The sequence below is a fragment of the Lathamus discolor genome, chromosome Z (assembly GCF_037157495.1).
Source record: "Lathamus discolor isolate bLatDis1 chromosome Z, bLatDis1.hap1, whole genome shotgun sequence".
NCBI lineage: Eukaryota > Metazoa > Chordata > Aves > Psittaciformes > Psittacidae > Lathamus > Lathamus discolor.
In genome coordinates, this window is record NC_088909.1 from 45,059,838 (window position 1) to 45,078,292 (window position 18,455).

The 18,455-nt window shown below is 40.9% G+C and overlaps 1 protein-coding gene across 1 annotated transcript; it reads left to right on the plus strand.

The window, feature by feature from the left end:
- The first annotated feature begins 501 nt into the window (after positions 1-501).
- On the plus strand, positions 502-18,185 carry ALDH7A1 (aldehyde dehydrogenase 7 family member A1). The gene is made up of 18 exons (XM_065662013.1): positions 502-693; positions 817-870; positions 1,698-1,763; positions 2,473-2,553; positions 4,737-4,860; positions 7,583-7,715; positions 8,352-8,396; positions 9,397-9,474; positions 10,326-10,423; positions 11,423-11,464; positions 12,818-12,912; positions 13,757-13,841; positions 14,108-14,214; positions 14,966-15,082; positions 15,550-15,647; positions 15,813-15,886; positions 16,826-16,901; positions 17,682-18,185. Exons 1-18 carry the CDS (start codon positions 526-528, stop codon positions 17,734-17,736), a joined length of 1,596 nt encoding a protein of 531 aa, XP_065518085.1. The 5' UTR covers positions 502-525; the 3' UTR covers positions 17,737-18,185.
- Positions 18,186-18,455: the final 270 nt, after the last annotated feature.

Below are 18,455 nucleotides of genomic sequence, written 5' to 3' on the forward strand. Positions count from 1 at the left end.
CATTATCATTATTATCAATTATTATATTATCATTATTATCAATTATTATCATAATTCGTTATTATTACTGCCTCTTTTTTCAGTAAGGATAGCTACATTTCCCACCTGTTTTGATGCCTATGTGCTCCTGTTTTATCCTGCAATTAGAAATACTCGACTGGGAAACCCTCTGCCCGTGGGAGTGTGTGGTGGTCCTTGAGGGTAAGTGCAAAGGGGGGATCTGGAAGTCTGTGCCAGCTGGGCTCTGCTCTACTTCCCTCCACCCACGGTGGGCTGGGGCAGGCAGCAGGGAGCAGGCAGCAGGCAGAGGGCAGGCAAGGGTCAGGGGCAGGCAGGAGTCAGGGCGCAGGCAGGCAGGTATGCAGGCAGCAGGGGGCAGGGGCAGGCAGCAGGAGGCAGCGGCAGGCAGCAGGAGGCAGGGCCGGCAGGGGGGCGCAGCAGCAGCTCCACCAATCGCCGCTGTGGGCAGGGAGGCGGGGAGCGCATCAGCGCTTTTGCTCCCTCCCCTCCCGTCTGCATTCAGAGATGCTGCGGTTACGCCGCGCTGCTGCTGTCCTGCTGCCGCTGCGGGCCGGGGCAGTCACCATGTCTACTCTGCTGGTCAGCCAGCCCGACTACGCCTGGCTGCGGGAGCTGGGCCTTCAGGAGGAGAACCCGGGCGTCTACAACGGGCGCTGGGGCGGCCGCGGGCAGGTGCGGGCGGCGGAGCGGCCTGTGGCGGGGAGCGGGCCCCTGGGTACGGGGAGGAGAGGGTAGGGCCGCGGCAAGGCCTTGGGCGCTGACCCTGCCTCCGCCGCTCACTCCGCTCTGCTCTAGGTGGTGACGACCTTCTGCCCCGCCAGCAACGAACCCATCGCTAGCGTCCGGCAGGTGAGCGGGGCCCGTTCCGGCGGTGGGGTCCGAAAGGGTGTTGGGGAGAGCAACTCCTCCCGTCGGCCAGGCCAGCGGGAGGGGGCACGGACCCGCAGGGGCCATGGATTTTTGGGCCCTGAGGCCGGCGGTGAGGCTCACTGCTGCTCGGATGGTGCGCAGCTTTTCTGGTAGGAACACCAGGCTGTTCTGTTGCCCCTCCTCCCGTCTCCCTCCGCACTGTAGCTACTGCTGGGACGAGTGAGAGCCTGTTTTCTTTGTTTCGGCTTGCAGAATAGGGATGGCTTGTGGCCATTCGGTGGAGCAGTGCCCAGGGAAGGTATGAACAAGAGCGACGTGGCATTAAGTGGTGAATTTGTGAACTTTTTTGTCTTGGGAATAGTGCTATGGCTCTAACCTACTCCTTTGGTATGCTGGGATTCGATTAGCTGTTGATGGCCTAGTGAGGCTGGTGGAGTAGGACAGTACTCACAGCCTTTGCTTAATACTGTTAGTAGTAGTAGTATCTAAGATAAAAGGAGATACGTGAATTTACATATGATGCCTCCCTTACAGCCTCCATCCTGTGTGGAGCGTCCTTTGTCATCTTTGTCATCTGTTCATTCTTTTTCCTTTGCTCAGGCAGCACATATGCTTTTCCTCAACAGTAACTTCAAGCAGCTCAACTACCATATTGTCAGGACATAAACTTCATGTGAAAATGTGTATTCTGTAGTGCAGTACTACCCACTAGAACTGTCTAGAGCTGGATGCAGAAGCTTTTCTGTGGCATTTGTTTTGGGGGTTTGGTTTTCCTAACCTGTTCTTCGACATGCTTCTCCTTGTAGGCTAGTTTGGAGGATTATGAAGAAACAGTAAAGAAGGCTAAACAGGCATGGAAGGTCTGGGCTAATGTAAGTTAACAGAGACTTCTCTTTTATAACATATCTCTGGCAGGTAAAGCCCATTAAATTGTCCTGTCAGGTGGAGGTGTAAAAACATGTTCATATTGTGTATGTTGCATTAAAGCAAAAATCTGCAGTACGGACCTCAACAAACAAACCCAGACAACTTGTGTACGTTGCCACTGCTGTACAGAGGTGAGGACATTGGCTTGTGGAAAATATTTGTTTCGAAAAGCCTGGCAAGTTCACTTAGGTTTGTGCCTGTAAGCCATTGCCAACACATCTGCTGAAGTTCAGAAAACTTGTCGCAAGTAAATTATCCCTGTGGGTGTGTTTAACTTTGTGTTGCTACATGCTTTTTCCTGGGGGAACACTGTTGCTTGTTTCTTGAGGTGCAGCTGATTGTTCGGGTGCTTTGTGGCAATGTAACTTAACATAAGTAGCAGAGCTAATAATCTGCATGCTTCTGGCGATATTCAGTAGAACTGAAGTCTTGAATGGACACAAATGTGTGCAGCGTTATCAGTCTCTGTGAGGCAGGAAACAGTTTTTGTAAGGCAATGCACATGAAAAAAAGGTCTTAGGAAGATAGAGGGAAAAGCACAGCAATGAGTGGTATCTTGTTGCAGGGGTGGAAAACTAGCAGTGTGTATGCGCAGCAGAAGTCGCAGATGTTCAATCTGAAGTAGCTGCTTCTATTTTCTTTTGCTTTGACTAGATCCCTGCACCGAAGCGTGGAGAGATAGTGCGGCAGATTGGTGATGCCCTGAGACAAAAAATCAAAGTTCTGGGAAGCTTGGTAAGGTGTTCTAAGAAGCTGCTTAACTTTGGGGGGGCGAGGGGTCAAAACTGTTTTTCTTATCTTTCTGTAACTTGCCATTCTGCAATACTAACCTTAGTAATTGTTAAAATGCTGTTAGTTTTGTTAGCTTGCCTAAAGAAATCTTAACTAAAAAAAAAAAGTAAGGTTGCATTCTGGCATTCTACACTGAAGATGATAATATATAATAGGAAAAAAAGTGTAATTCATTCTGAGCCTGTACTCTGGGAGGAGTGTTACAGCCCTTGCCCTGCTTTTCCCACCAGCCTGTCAGGTAGAGCACTGTCTAATACTGAAAGTGTCCTGAAAAAGACGTTACTCCAATACAGAGCTTTTAACCTTGAGCTCTTTCTGGAGGTCCACAGGATTTTGTGAACTGACATGTGGAGATGTAAGGCTTCAGAATGTGAGACGGTCTTAATGAGATCTCTTGCAGTGCTTTGCAGGACATAAAAGTTGAAGGACTGCTTCTTTAAAACACCAGTTGCTAGGGAAGAAAAGGATACAAGATGGGGACTTGCCCCTTTCCTTTACAGGGCTCGCCTGTATCTGCTGCTATTTAGAAACAGTTTTCAGTGAATAACTATGTGTAGCCAAGCCCATACTGTTAACCTACAAAACTTTGTTCTGCAGTTTTCCGTGATGTTGTCTCCTCAGCACAGTTTCTGTAGTGGAATTAGAGTGCTAATGTACTTTTATATTAAAAAATGGCACAGTTTCCCTAGTGAGTGTGGACAAACAGAGGTTTGCTGTATGTTCCTTGGACAAAACTTGTTGCTTATTGCCAGAGCATTTTTCTCATTTCCCCAAACAGATATGTCTGCCTGGCTCTTTCAGGATAGGGTGTGAACTTAAGGGTGCAAACTATGCAGTAATCATCTTGATTTTAGGACTTTTCTTGGCTTTATGTAAAAGGGAACTGTGTGGCAACTCACCCTTTCATATGCTACTGCAAATTTCCAGCCTTGCCTGACAATGTCCCTGCCACGTATCTAGATGCATCTCTACTGCACTTACAGACTTACCACTGTTTCTTAGTAAATATGCCTGATGTCTCTCCATTTCTAGTCACAGATAGGGGCTAATCTTTCTGTCTCAAGATGACCACAGGCATCATAGAAATACCTAGAAATACATTTAGTCACCTTTATTTTAACCTTTGTATGGGGATTAAAGTTTTGTGGCAATCCTTCAAACCCTTTTCCTCACTTAATGCCTTTTTCAAAGAACAGTCAACAGTTTAAACTGGTAAGTGATACCGGCGTGAAAGTTGCACCTAGATATTGGAACATGATTGTAAAATTAAATGGGGGTAAATGGTGACTTCTTAATTACTAAGTTAATGAATTTTCTCACTTTTGGAGGAAAATGTCTTCAAATACCATCTTATTCCCATTGATAATCTGTATGTTTGCTGTATGCCTCTAACATGCTTCTAACAGAAGTACATAGTTTAGGATTGACTTCAGCTAAAAAGAAAGGATATTGATCCTAAATATCTCAATTTACTAAAATACTGAAGATGCGTAGACTTTTTTCAGCAGTGTCTGAAACTCACTTTGAGATGTTGTAAAATAAGTAGTTTGCTTATGAAAAATGTAAATCATAGAATCATAGAATAGTTAGGGTTGGAAAGGACTTTAAGTTCATCTAATTCCAACTACCCTGCCATGGGTAGGGACACCTCACACTAAACCATCTCACCCAAGGCTACGACCATTTTCTTTTGCTGGAGCAGAGTAGTCCCTCTTTTCGAATTTGTTTCATGCCTGGTCCACAGTATATGCAAATGCCCTGATGGAAATTCAGTGTTCCAATGATGTAAATCTATAAACCTCATTACTGTAGGATACTTCTCTCAGTAGATCATTTTTCCTCTGTTTGTTAATTTTCTCTTCTAATTTCCTCCTTTTGGAATCCTATTGGAACCATGTTCATTCTCTAAACTGTGAATAACTGAGGTGGAGGTGAATCTCTTCTAATGAAAAAAAATATATAATTGTTTTTGGTGTACCGATATACCTGATATTAGTGGGAGAGAAATGTATTTGGGATGTAAGGGAATTAAAATAAAATAAAAAAAAAACAAAAACAAAAACAAACAAAAAAACCCCCAAAAAACAAAAACCCAAAAACTTTCATTTCGCTCTTATTTTTTTCAGGTCTCTTTAGAAATGGGAAAGATTTTTGTTGAGGGTGTTGGGGAGGTGCAGGAGTATGTTGACGTCTGTGACTATGCTGTTGGTTTGTCCCGAATGATTGGTGGACCTATTTTGCCATCAGAAAGTAAGTATTTCTTTATGTTGTGTTTTTGTGGTTGTTGGGGCTTTTTTGTTTGTTTGTTTCTTTGTTTTGGGTTTTTTTGTGGGTGATTTTGGTTGGTTGTGGGTGGTTTTTTTTGGTTTGGTTTGGTTTTATGGTTGGTTTTGAGTTTGTTTTTTGGTGCAGATGGAGAGATGGAGATGTGTCTTAAACATACTGTGATGTAGTACAGCAGATCTCTGTTCTTGGAGTTATTTAGGGAGCATGTTGACTAGGAACAGATAATGCTTGTAGGCAGAAGCACCACCTAATGATGTACCTAGCCTGTCGCATATATCAAGAGGGTCAGTAGATTTTCTCTCCACTCCTTGAAGTATTAGATTCTCTGATTTCTTCACGAATGAAGGTGCTGGCAGAAAGTATGTAAAAAATTCAATACTGTACATAGAAATGAGAGACTTTTTTGTCAGTTACTGATCAGCAAGCAATTGCTATTCTGTTAACTAAATAGTTTAAATAGTAAAAACTTTATGTTGCATATTGTTAGATTTTTCCACATAGAATCATAGAATAGTTAGGGTTGGAAAGGACCTTAAGATCGTCTATTTCCAACCCCCATGCCATGGGCGTGGACACCTCACACTAAACCATCCCACACAAGGCTTCATCCAACCTGGCCTTGAGCACTGCCAGGGATGGAGCGTTCACAACCCCCCTGGGCAACTGATTCCAGTGCCTCACCACCCTAACAGGAAAGAATTTCTTCCTTATATCCAATCTAAACTTCCCCTGTTTAAGTTTTAACCTGTTACCCCTTGTCCTACCACTACAGTTCCTGAAAAGGAGTACCTCACAACATCCTTATAGGCCCCCTCCAGATACTGGAAAGCTGCTATGAGGTCTCCACGCAGCCTTCTCTTCTCCAGGCTGAACAGCCCCAACTTTCTCAGCCTGTCTTCATACGGGACATGCTCCAGTCCCCTGATCATCCTTGTGGCCCTCCTCTGGACTTGTTCCAACAGTTCCATGTCCTTTTTATGTTGAGGACACCAGAACTGCCCACAGTACTCCAGGTGAGGTCTCACAAGAGCAGAGTAGAGGGGCAGGATCACCTCCTTCGACCTGTTGGTCACATTCCTTTTGATGCAGCCCAGGATACGGTTGGCTTTCTGGGCTGCGAGCATACACTGAAGCCGGCTCATGTTCATTTTCTCATCGACCAACACCCCCAAGTCCTCCTCCCCAGGGCTGCTCTGAATCTCTTCTCTGCCCAACCTGTAGCTGTGCCTGGGATTGCTCCGACCCAGGTGTAGGACCTTGCACTTATGATGGTTAAACTTCATAAGGTTGGCATGAGCCCACCTCACAAGCGTGTCAAGGTCCCTCTGGATGGCATCCCTTCCCTCCAGCGTACCAACCTACCCCTGACTACAGCACCACTGTTCTAACCATTTATTAACCTGGCCAATCCTCTTAGCCTTTTTGGGGTCCTGCCCTGTATCCTGGAGAATTGACGAAAAGACAGTCTGAGCTCCAGAGCCGCTAACCACCTCTCGCAGGGCTCTGTAGTCCTTCTTTATGTTCTCCGGGCTACTGCTGTCCGTATCACTAGCACCCACATGGACGACTTAGAAGTGGGACTTACTAGACCAGCAGCCTCTCTGCAATACCCCTTATCCAAGCCCCTGGTAGGCAACACACCTCCCTTGAGAGTGGGTCAGGCTGACAGATGGGTACCTCTGTGCCTTTCAGAGTAGAGTCACCTACTACTATGACCCACCGCTTTTTCCTGGCAGCACCAGTAGTGATCTTTATCAGTGCATCAGCCAGTTGTTCATGTTGCGAGTGTGTTTCCTTGTTAGCCCCCTACAGAACTGCAAAGCGGCTCTGGGTGGGGCATCAGATTTAGAAGGAAGCCCCTTGCTTTTAGTTGCCCTCTTCCTCCTTTTTTTTGTTGGTTTTATTGTCACTATTTCCCAGCTTCCCAGGTTACCGGCCTCCTTCTTTCCTCCATGAGCTACAGTGGATGCTTGAGGCCCCTGCATGGTTTGGACCTGGAGCAAGCAGCCCTGCTTCCTCTCAGCTTCCCTGATGTCTCGCAGCCTATTGACAGCATCCTGCAGCTCAGCCACCTGCTGCAGGAGGACCTCCACCAGGGCGTACCGAGTGCAGCCTTGCCCATTTTACACCCTCCCTTCACAAGACTGGTGCAGGCAGTTTCTACACTCTGAGCTCTACGCTGCAGCCTCCCCTCTCATCGGCTCTGTCTGGGTGCCTACGCTGGCCACCGCCGGGGCAGCCAGAGCAGAGCTCCCAGACCGGGCCCTGGTCATATGGCGAGTGCTCACCATCCCGCTCATCTGCCCGCACGAACTGCTGTACCATGGTCTGGTTGCTCTCACTCCTGCTCCCTGGGGTGGGTTTTTAAGCAGTCAGGGCTGGTGCAACCATCCTTACGCTGCCCCCTGTGAGTCAGCTGCTCCTGTCATTTGAGCTGCTCGCTCCTGGGCAAGTCCTGTTGGGGACTTGAGAGTGCCTTGGTGGCTCTTGCTGCTCTGAGTTGAGGCTCCTGCACGTCTAGCAAACCTTGTTTCAGTAAGCTGCAGAGTACATAATAGAGCTCTTAACAAGCTACTGTTCTGATGAGCAGAGCAGTGACGCTAGCCCCATTGCTTATTTGGTTTCTTTATAAAAACCAAAACATTGAATAGATGCAAATTACCTTATGTTGTGTCTTTGCTTTCAGGACCTGGCCATGCCCTTATAGAACAGTGGAACCCTGTTGGCTTAGTAGGAATTATCACAGCCTTCAACTTCCCTGTAGCAGTTTATGGGTGGAACAGCGCAATTGCAATGATCTGTGGAAACGCTTGCCTCTGGTAAGATACAGGACTCCAGTGTATTAACAGTACTTTAAAATGAGAGGGCGATTATGTTAACCATGAAATCAAATGTCTTGTGTTTCTGTATATTTGAATCTATCTCATATAGGCTTAATTTCTCTATATTTTTAGGTTCACTTGTAGATAAAGAGCTTTGTTGTATTTTGTGGTAACCTCTTTTATGATGTATTGAGATTCAGACCTGTCCAGGACTTAGCCAGTTAATAAAGAATTGAGGTTTAGGTCTTGCAGCAGTGCAAGTTAGCAAGTAGCAAACAGTTAATATTTTCCGAAGTGATACAGCTAAAATTAAAAGATTAAGTAGCTTTACTTCACCTCCCAACTCCTGCTTTGGTTTAATTTATCTTCATTTTGCTTTCATTCACTCTAATGTCTGGCATAAGTCTTGTTCATGTGAGTATGAGTAGAAGCTCTGGATGCTCAGCTATGGAAATATTTGAGTTCCTGTTTTAACACACACCTGCAAAAAAGCCTAACCAAAGAGTACTGTATTTCAGATACCATAAAAATTGCGTATTTGAATTAATATTTGAATTATTTCTTATTCTCAAAGAATTGAAAAGAAAATAATGTCTTTTGTTTTTTTTTTCTTTTTTTTTTTCTCCTGTTTAGGAAGGGTGCTCCCACAACATCCCTCATTAGTGTTGCTGTTACAAAGTGAGCTCAGGTTTATTTGCTTTCTGTCTTGCTTTTTAAACATCTTTTGTGTTCGAGGTAGTGCTTAGTGGTCAGAAGAACTGCTTTCCCCTTGTCACTTAAGAAACAGTGGTATATATGGGATGTTACCTGTACTGCTGGCCAATTTCTTCTATGACCAAGGTCTGTACTTCTGCTGAAGCAGGGGTAGTTATGTGGTTTGCTTTCTTGTAGAAGATGAATTGCTCATGAAATTCAGCTTCCTTTGATCATGCACTCATGTTTCAGAATAATTCCTTTTTTGGGGGGTCTCAGCCCAACATCAGCACCAGCTTCTTGGCAAATACTTCTGGCTGGTTGTGTAGACCTATATCGTGAAGATGCCTTCACATGATTTGTATTATTCAAACCTTGTAACATCTTAGGATGCACTTCCAGGGTTCAAAATTCATTCTTGATAAAAGGGAGAAGAATCACAAAGAATAAATCGCTAGTGATATTTTCTCTAGGTTTGTTGTTACTTTGCTTCTTATATTAGTGTTTTAAATACTTATCCATTGTGTGCTACAAATAGCATTTATTTTTAAATGCTAACTATAAATAGTCCCCTTTAAAATAATTATTAAGTCTTGTAGCGTTAATATTAACTCCTGAGAACAATGGCCTGAAATTACTTTAAAATATTTGACGTAGCTCCATGAAAGTACATAAATGTCTCTTTCTGACGGTGAAAGACTATGGCCAAGGTTTTTACATGCTTATCTAATGCTTGTCTGTGCTGGTTGTATGGACACGTAATAAATATATTTTCAGAGTTTTACTTAGCTGTGAGCTGTGATTGTAACACAGAACTCCTTAATGAGACTTATGTATTGTACAAACTATATGTCAGTTAACTGCAAGACTCCTGCTTTTTAAAAATCTGTAGATTCTTCATATGCGTGAAGAATGGTTTTAATGGTGCATTCCTATTATATGCACCTCTCAGAGATCTCTAAAATTTTTGTATCTTTGATTCTAGAATAATTGCCAAAGTCTTGGAGGATAACAAAGTGCCTGGAGCGATCTGTTCTCTTGTTTGTGGTGGAGCAGACATTGGGTAGGTAACATTTCTTGTGTTTTGTGAAGATGTATAGAGGGTAAAGAATATTCTTTGACATACTTCTTGTGAAGTTTTTCTGATGTCCAGGAGTTCCTAGGACATGCACTTACCTGTTTACCATCATTTTTATTTGGTTTGAAACTCTGACCCTGCTGTAAGCATAATATGTACTTCTACTTCGTATGTGAGATCCGTGGCTAATAAATAACTTATCAGATACTTATTGGAGAGACATGGCTGAGTTTATATTCTATTTCCAAATGTTCTTATACCTGAAGAATGCAGCTAATATTAAATTCCATTCATCGTATTCTTAGAAGTTTTCAAGTTTAGCCCATTGGCCTTTTGGAACTCTCTTGGATACTTCCCCATTTTCCATGCTCACATAGGACTCTGCATTTGCTCATAGAAGCTTGCTTGTGGTTGGAAGCTGTACAAATCAAATTGTTTTGTTTGCTTATTACAATGAGACAATTCACAGTACAAATGGATATTCAGATGTATCTTTTGAGCATTTCGGGAGAAGAAAAAATATGGTAAGTCGTAGGTATGAATATTTTCTTAGGGAACATAACTATTGGAACTGGTCTTACCATATACTTTACATTGAATTTCAAAGTTAATACAGGAGATGATCTTATTGTCTGAAAAGGAGGAGGGAGACAGCCTTGTTCCTCTTTTCTGAAGAAGCAGCTTTGCTGCTGTCTGTTCACTCACTCACATGGTGTTTTCAAAGAAGTTGCTATGATTTTCAAGGATCTCACTGGTTGAAGTTGGTTTATGTGAAAGATGCAGGGAGCTTTTCCAGCTGTTCCACTGAACATGGTAGTATGTCTCCCATTGTGCAGGACAGCAATGGCAAAGGATGAGAGAATGGACCTGTTGTCCTTTACTGGCAGCACGAAAGTGGGCAAGCAAGTAGCGCTTATGGTTCAGGAGAGATTTGGTGAGTGTGTGGAATCTGTTTCTTTCCATCATTGGGAAAGGCGGGGAACCCCCATAAAATTTTAAAATAAAAGCTTGTTTCACTTACCTCTTGTGTTACCTTTTTAATTTTTAACTTGGTGGAAATAGGGTATTGAAACATCTCAGAGGTAGATACTGCATTTTTCAGCCAGTTCTATCACGACTTGACTTTTTTCCCAGGGTATCCACAAATCGGTGGTCCTACACTGGATTTGGGGTGTGGCAGGGGAGGTGGTGTCCATGAAAATAACTGTGTGGAGATTTGCCAGGGCCTATGGCCTTTTGGTAATGTGTTCGTGGAGAAATGCCCTTTCATCTTTTACTCCTTATAGATGCAGGAGAAAAGGTATGATATTTGAAGTGCTGGTTTTGTTGCAGATATTTAAATGCAGGAGTCCATGCAGAGCTGCTGAATTCTAAATTTTTAGTATTAAACAGAAAACCTTGAGAACAGAATTTTCTCATTTTATCTGTTTGAAGTTCATAGATGGAGTGTAAAAATAATTGGGAAAAAAAAAAACCAACAGATTGCAAATATTCACCCAGTAGTAGATGGCATTTCTTTCTCTCAGATTTGAGGTAAAACAGTTAACAAATAAGCCTTATAAAGTTTTATGTGTGCATTTTGATCTTTATAGCACCTGCTCGTCTTCTTTGTCCGCATCATACTATTTATGCTGCACTATTTATGCTTCTTCTATTTTCATCTTTTTCTTTCCAGTGCTATTTTTGCCTATTTTTTAAATATTCCTTCTGCCATTACTGCTGTCCAGGTATCTTTCTTCACAATATGTGATAGATTCAGGATAATTTTCTCCTTTGGGTGGAGTGATTAGTTGACTGAGATGCCTAAAACCTTTTGTCTATCCAGGAAAATGTGTTTAATGGTAACTTAGCTCTATGTAGAAGTGACCTCACTCAGTGAGGTGCGGTGAATACATGTGTATGTGCCATAACTTGTCTTGTGTGTTTTTCTTAGGTCGAAGTCTGCTGGAACTGGGAGGAAACAATGCCATTATTGGTAATAGGCACTAAAGAAATCTAGTCACATAGATGATACTTGGAAGTTCGTGTACAGATGTTTATAGAAAGTTGTCCCTTTTTCCCTCTTCTTTTTTCCACACTGGGTTTTAAAAAGTATGCAGTAGATTGTTGGGGTTTTTTTTCCTCTCTTCATTGTTGTGAAGGAGTAATGTCTAAAGTTTAAAAATGAAAGTTTAAGCTCTTATGTGTTCTCTGTTGAAGTGAAGAAGAGAATGAGAAAAGCAGTAAGCTTCAGTAATAGGATATGGGCAATGCTAAATAAACTTGATTTTTAGGATAGTTATTTTATGAACACATTTTTAGAATTTTATAATATAAGTACATACATATAGAGTCTTAAAATGCGGTACTGAAAAGCAAAGCATGCAGGTATTTATTTTAGTAGCACATTTTACAGATTTGAGTAGCTTAGGGTATGATAGTTCTCAGATAAACATAACATAGGTACTGTGAAGCTGAGCAATATGACAGAAAGAACATAAAAGCTATATAAATACCTAAATTGCTGTTGTGCTGTTTTGGAGCCTTCTGTTTCACCTTTCTCATATTCTAAACATACGTAATTGCCTATCTAGAATATTAAGCTCTTTTAAAAATCACATTTGAGCAGGTCTTTCTTTTTTCCTGTGCTGCTTTGAAGCTAGTAGCATAAACATGCTTTATAGTTAGGAAATTATTTCCTTTCTCACATGAAAGTCCTGCTTTTTCTGGAATTGACTTAGAATGATGGCATAAACAGTTTGTTTGGGCATCGCTGCAAATTTAATAATTATTTTGGACACTTAGAGAATTATATAGGACTGGTGAAGCTGAGTGATATTTTGGGGGTCTCATGAGGCTTATACATACTAGCTCTGCTTCAGACATCGCAGTGTCTTCTAGCCAGATGACTCGTTCAGCTCATTTATATTTTACATTACTGTATACCTGTGTGTTTTAGCTACTTTTTCTGCATGTCATGTGGATACACTTTACCATTGTTTCTTTACACTGCTAGACTTCTCAGTGGGAGAAGGACAAGGTGAAGAGATGGCAAAAAATTGCTTGCAGTTTCTTGAATTAAATTGAAGCTGCAGTTCTTTGCAAGCCTTATTGCAAAAGGCTTTCTTCAGTAGTTCAGCTCTACATTTATTTTCAATTGTGTGTGTCTAATTCCAGGTGTAAAAGTTATGCATTTTGAAGTATTTCTATATATCTTAGAGTGTGTGCTAGTACGATTATTCCTACTGCTTCTTGACCAGCATGTCAGTTTATTATATTGTCTGGTGTCTCAAATATTGCAAACTGCCTGTTTATTTCAGTAACATGTTCATATTTTAAATTTTATAAGTGTTTGAAGATGCAGATCTGAACCTGGTCATCCCATCTGCTGTATTTGCTGCTGTGGGAACAGCGGGTCAGAGGTGCACAACTGCTAGAAGGCTGGTGAGTAAATGTGTATTGTCTGGCTTGGGTAGCTCTGAGTTTAAAGTTGATTCAAATTAGCTCAGAAAATGCCTAACAATTCCTAATGTTATGGAGAGCAACATATAATCTCTGAAGCATATTTTTACTTTGTCAAAAATCAGTATGATGGGAAAATAAGATTCTAGTTTGTCATTCCACTATAATTCTATCTCTGTTTCTTTGTGTTTCCAAATGTGCCTGTTGCTTCTATACTTCCTATATTTCTCTGTTTTCATTGCCAGAGCTGCTTTGCATGTGTCTCCTGCAAATTTTGGTTCAGGGTTTAGATTTCAGCAAAGCAACTCTGTGTGTGCTGCTTACGTTATTACTAATTTTTAACCAATCATTTTCAACAAGTTTAAAGGTGTTACAGTGTCAGCCTATGTCTAGTGTTTTCAGAGTTGGGTTGATTGGGTAAATATTTGTCAAAATTGATGAAGATTAGCTTTGGGTCTATACTGAAGGGCAGTTATGCCTCAAATTATGGCAATAAAAATGACTTGAGTATTTGTCCTGAAATACTTAACTGAAGAGTTATCAGATCAATGGTATTAAAGTGTTCTGTAATCTTGTAAGATGAGAACAGGTTTTTGTTTCTTTGCTTGTTTTTTGTCTTCATGCTGAAGCTTTTAAATCTTCATGTCATGGTGTTGGTCCTGTTTCGAGGCCTTGCTTGTGTGTTTATTTTTAACTTTGGGATTCGCTGCATGTGAGCAACACTATCGCCACACTTCATTCAGCCCTCTTCTAAGTGCAGTAGTACTTCAGGGATAGTTACATAGGTTGAGCTGTCTTACAACCATCTTAACCATGTTTTGTTTAGTTCCTCCATGAGAGCATCCATGATGATGTGGTGACAAAGCTTGCTAAGGCCTATGCCCAGGTCCGCATCGGTGATCCATTGGATTGTAAGTAGCTATTTTTGCATCATGGATTTAGGATACAAGTTTCTGTTTGATTCTTTCTAATTAAATTACATGAGATTATAGGTCAAAGCTATTTAATTTTAGCAGTTATCTAAGTTTATCTAAGCTTATCTAAGTTTAGCAGAAATGGAGACGAGAATCTAGCCTAATACTGCTTATCTTGGACAGGGGAAATAATTACTCCCAAGATGTCATTATGCACGCGTGCAGTTGTGCTGAAAGTATGTCTTTGTATCTTTTGTTTTTAGCTGACACTCTGTATGGGCCTCTTCATACCAAAGAAGCAGTGAAAATGTTCCTTGATGCAATAGAACAAGTGAAACAACAGGGTGGCTCTGTGGTTTATGGTGGAAAGGTGACTTACTTTTATTCTGCTGCATTTAGTGCTCTAGGGAAAAAAAACAAAACTGTTAAGTGGTAGCTTGGGCCAAGGTTGTCTCTCTGTTGTGTCCGCCATTACAGAATGTTAAGTTAGTCAGTCTGAGAATGTTTGAATTGCAATCTTGTCTTTATAGTAAAGATGGGTCTACTTGGAAGCTCCTTTGTCCTCCAAGAAATGGCTAAAAGCCTTTGGCTTTTAGCTCTGTAGTTGCAGGAGATAGTGAAAATACAGCAATAAAGATGGTGAGTACCAAACATACAGCAAGGAAAAAAACTCCATTCTGCCCTTGGATTCACAACATAAAACTTCAGGAAACACTGAAGATTCACATTGTTATCATATGGGATGTTTCATTATCATGGACTTAACATTCCGGGAATTGTTGTCTTTTACTGGCACCTTCTTTATTCTTAATACCTATAAGTTCAAATCAGCTTACTAATCAACTTACAAGCAGGAGAAAGGAAGTGGGTTTTGTCAGCTGCCAGTCTTTGAGATTTGATTGTCTCTTTAGTAGACTAAGTTATGCTTCTGTATTTTAAATACTTAAATTAAATTTTATTTAAGCATTTCCTTTATCTACTCAGATGATCTGAGCTTGTGTTTCTGATTGCTAGGCACAACTGTAGTAATCAAACTGTGAAGGATCCCCTTCCTACACTAGCACTAAGTAGGATGCTAATCTGAATTTACTAAGTTGTTTCCTCTTTTATGTGTTTTTAAGGTTATAAATCGCCCTGGAAATTATGTTGAACCAACCATTGTGACTGGCCTTCCTCATAATGCACCCATTGTCCACACTGAGACATTTGCCCCCATACTGTATGTGCTGAAATTTAAGGTAAAATCACAGTGGGCAGTTAGTCAGGTGTCAAGGATGCTAACAGAAGAGTCAGGAAAGAGGTTTCAGATATGACATGTTCGTGTTATTGTCCCAGCTCTTGAAGAAGTGTTAAATTGAAGAAGTGTTGTTCTGCACTGTAGGAGATTCACTGTAATAGCTTACGTCACTGTGTGAGGTAAATGTGTAGCTACTTTTATGCATTTTGATGAAGAGCACTGGAGTTAAGATGAGTCTGTACAGGAAGAGATTTTTATTGCTCATGTCAACTTGCTCAAAAGCTGTTTGTGTGTTTTGTGCAGTGGTGGAGGTATCTATACCTGACTTGGTGCATGTGTATTTGCCAAGTGACATTCCATATATTTGCATTATGGCTGTAGTACGTTGAGTTTTTTCTCACAGTGTTTCTGTGTAACTTCTTTGCTTTCAATGATCATGGTTTAACCATTGACACATGCTCCTTTTAGGAGGAAGAGGAAGTTTTTGCCTGGAATAATGAAGTAAAACAAGGTCTTTCCAGCAGTATCTTCACCAAGGATTTGGGAAGGATTTTCCGCTGGCTTGGGTATAGTTTAAATTATTTTTCTACCTTCCTGAAGCATAAGATCACAGTCTCTCATGTCTTTAGTAGACCTATGCACAATACTAGTTAAGCATTTTATATCTCTCAATTTAGGGAAGCAGCCTTTCCTGATCCTGAGGAATAATTGTGCCTTACCTTTGTTTGCAGACCAAGGGGATCTGACTGTGGCATTGTGAATGTCAACATCCCAACCAGTGGAGCTGAGATTGGAGGTGCTTTTGGTATGTTACTTAGGCTTTTTTATTTACCCTCTTGATGATGAAATCCTCAGCATCAGTTCTAGAGACTTGGTGGTATTCCTTGGGCTTTTTCTTTTTTTATTTATTTATTATTTTTTTTTAGTTGGGGCGATTTTATGTTTTTCTAACAACTGGAAGAAAATAAAGCATTAACACTATCAAACAAGTGTAACTTAGATCTCATCTTGTTTTTCAATGTTTTAATCAGTCCATTTAAATCACTAAATCCAAAGAAATCAATTAAGTTAATTTTTAATTATATTGCTTTAGTAGAAAACAGAAATTGACTAGACGTAGTTGCATTTCAGCATTTAAAAATGTCTGTATTTGGGTTTTAAATATTGCATGTATCATCCCTTCCAAACCATCAAGGGACTGTAACTCAGAAGTATGTTTTGAATGTGTTTGGAGATGTGGCTGAGTGGAAAACTGTTTAAAAGACTTTTAATTAAAACAGTCGTGAGCATTTTTGGTTTATATGTTTGCATATAAAAGTTACAGCATGAAATATATTTGTGAGAAAGTTTTTGAATACATTTTGGCCCATATTTCTCTTTTTTGTTTATACTGAAGGAAAGTGGGGGGTGCGAAGAAATATTCACCCTACTATTTAAACAATACAAGAACCAGCATGTTCTTGTACTCTTGTCTCATGTTAAAATATCTTTAAATAAGGTCCTGTGGTGCCAGCGTGATGAGTCTTTCTACTCCAGGCAGATATTTCTTGGATCAAGCATTAGGAAAGAGTTAGCTCTGTGAGTTGTGTGTTGTGATGTTCTGGTAATTTATTTCAGATACAGAACAAGGGCAAAGGACTAGTTTTTCCCAGGAATTTTTATAAAATGTCTCACCACCTGGAGTTAGTCCAGATTCCTATGCTCAAAAAAATTTCAAGTTTTCATTTATAACCTTTTCCTACAGGTGGCGAAAAACACACTGGTGGGGGAAGAGAATCTGGAAGTGATTCGTGGAAACTTTATATGAGACGATCTACTTGGTAAGACTGACTTTTTAAACTCCAAGTAAATGTAAATTGCAAATAAACTTTCAAAAGTTCAAAATGTATAAATCCTTGACTATAGGAGGTTACCTTCATTAAATGTGAGGTAACAGTGAGTGTAACTGCCTTTTCTTTATGCAAGAATTTACATCTGTGTTCCTAGTGGAAGGTTATTTGAAGAGTCTAAATAAAAACCTTTCTTCACTCACTGTTCCTCAAAAAAAAAAAAGAACACCCAACTTTTTTTTCCCTACTAGTCTGATTTTAAACTTTGGAAAATATAAATTGCTGAAACTTGTCTGGAAATACATGAAGTAGCAAACAGTGTGGGGGCCACTATTGCCAGTGGTTGGCAATTTAGCTGCATGTTGGGTGCCTATCCTGATAAATCTCCTGACAGCCTGTAGTGGGTGACCATTCCTGCTCTCTGGCGGCCTCCCTAGCCTTTACCTGTGCTGACTTTGGTTTTCACATAAAGGCTTATGAATGTGAGAAATCCCACCTTGATTCTTTCTGTATGGACATTCTCCTAGTAAGAGATTAAACAGTGTTACTTTAATCTACCAAGGAAGAGCTAATGGGGAATGTGGTCTTTCCCTATACATAGTTACTATATTGAAAACCAGAGTAGTCAGTTCATAACTTTAAAGAAGCAAACTGCTTATAGAAATCTTTTGTATACAAGGGACAGAAATAAGAATTGTGTACGAAGGAAATGGATTGCATAATCTGTCCCAGTGACCAAGTCTGTTCTCTAAATACTTGTTTCTCTTCCAGTACAATCAACTACAGCAAGGATTTACCTTTGGCTCAAGGAATCAAGTTTCAGTAACAGCCTTGTGAATGGCCATGCCATGAAGTCACCTAGCATTTCAGAACCAAGCATCTTCTAAGCCTCATGAGGAAGAAAATTAATTATGTGGAACTTACCTTGCAGCAAAGATACCAATTCTGTCAAAAAAATCAGCTACTCTAAAATTACTTCAGTTTCAATATATAAAATTACTGCTTTGGTCTTCATATGAGAAGTGTGTGGTCTTTGGGAAGAAGGGAGAGTGACTAAAACTAACAAACTTGGATTCGGATGGCCTGGATAATCTGTGGCCTTATTACTGTATTTTGGTATCAACACTGTATCTCCTGCCTCCCCACTGTTCACTGATATTTCCAGCTAGTAGATCTATGTTATCTATCGTGTAGATAACTGGTGCTGTGGAGGGTGGGCAATACAGGGCTATTTTTAACACATAAATAAAGGTACATTTTGTGAGATACCTTGCACTTCTAGGGTTTTTTTGTTCATTATTTTGAAGCAGAAATATTCATCTGACTGTCCATCTTCACACTGAGCTGCTAGCTGGGAGAAGTGTCACTAGGCTAAAAGGACCACTTCAGTTTTCCTGCCTTCAGAAAGAAGACTTTGACCCTGTGTGTTGGGAGGTAACAGGTAAGACAAAGGCTACTGTACTCTCCCGGAGCTTCCTTGTGAGGCTAGAAGGAGTCAATTCGGGTTGTCACAAAACTTGTGGCGCTGTACAGCCAAACTGGCTG

Bases quoted from the DNA above. Each gene is read 5' to 3' on its own strand.
- ALDH7A1 (XM_065662013.1), top strand. From the start codon at position 526: ATGCTGCGGTTACGCCGCGCTGCTGCTGTCCTGCTGCCGCTGCGGGCC. The intron at 9,475-10,325 runs GTAGGTAACATT...CCCATTGTGCAG, and splicing joins TGTGGTGGAGCAGACATTGG to GACAGCAATGGCAAAGGATG. The intron at 16,902-17,681 runs GTAAGACTGACT...TTTCTCTTCCAG, and splicing joins TATATGAGACGATCTACTTG to TACAATCAACTACAGCAAGG.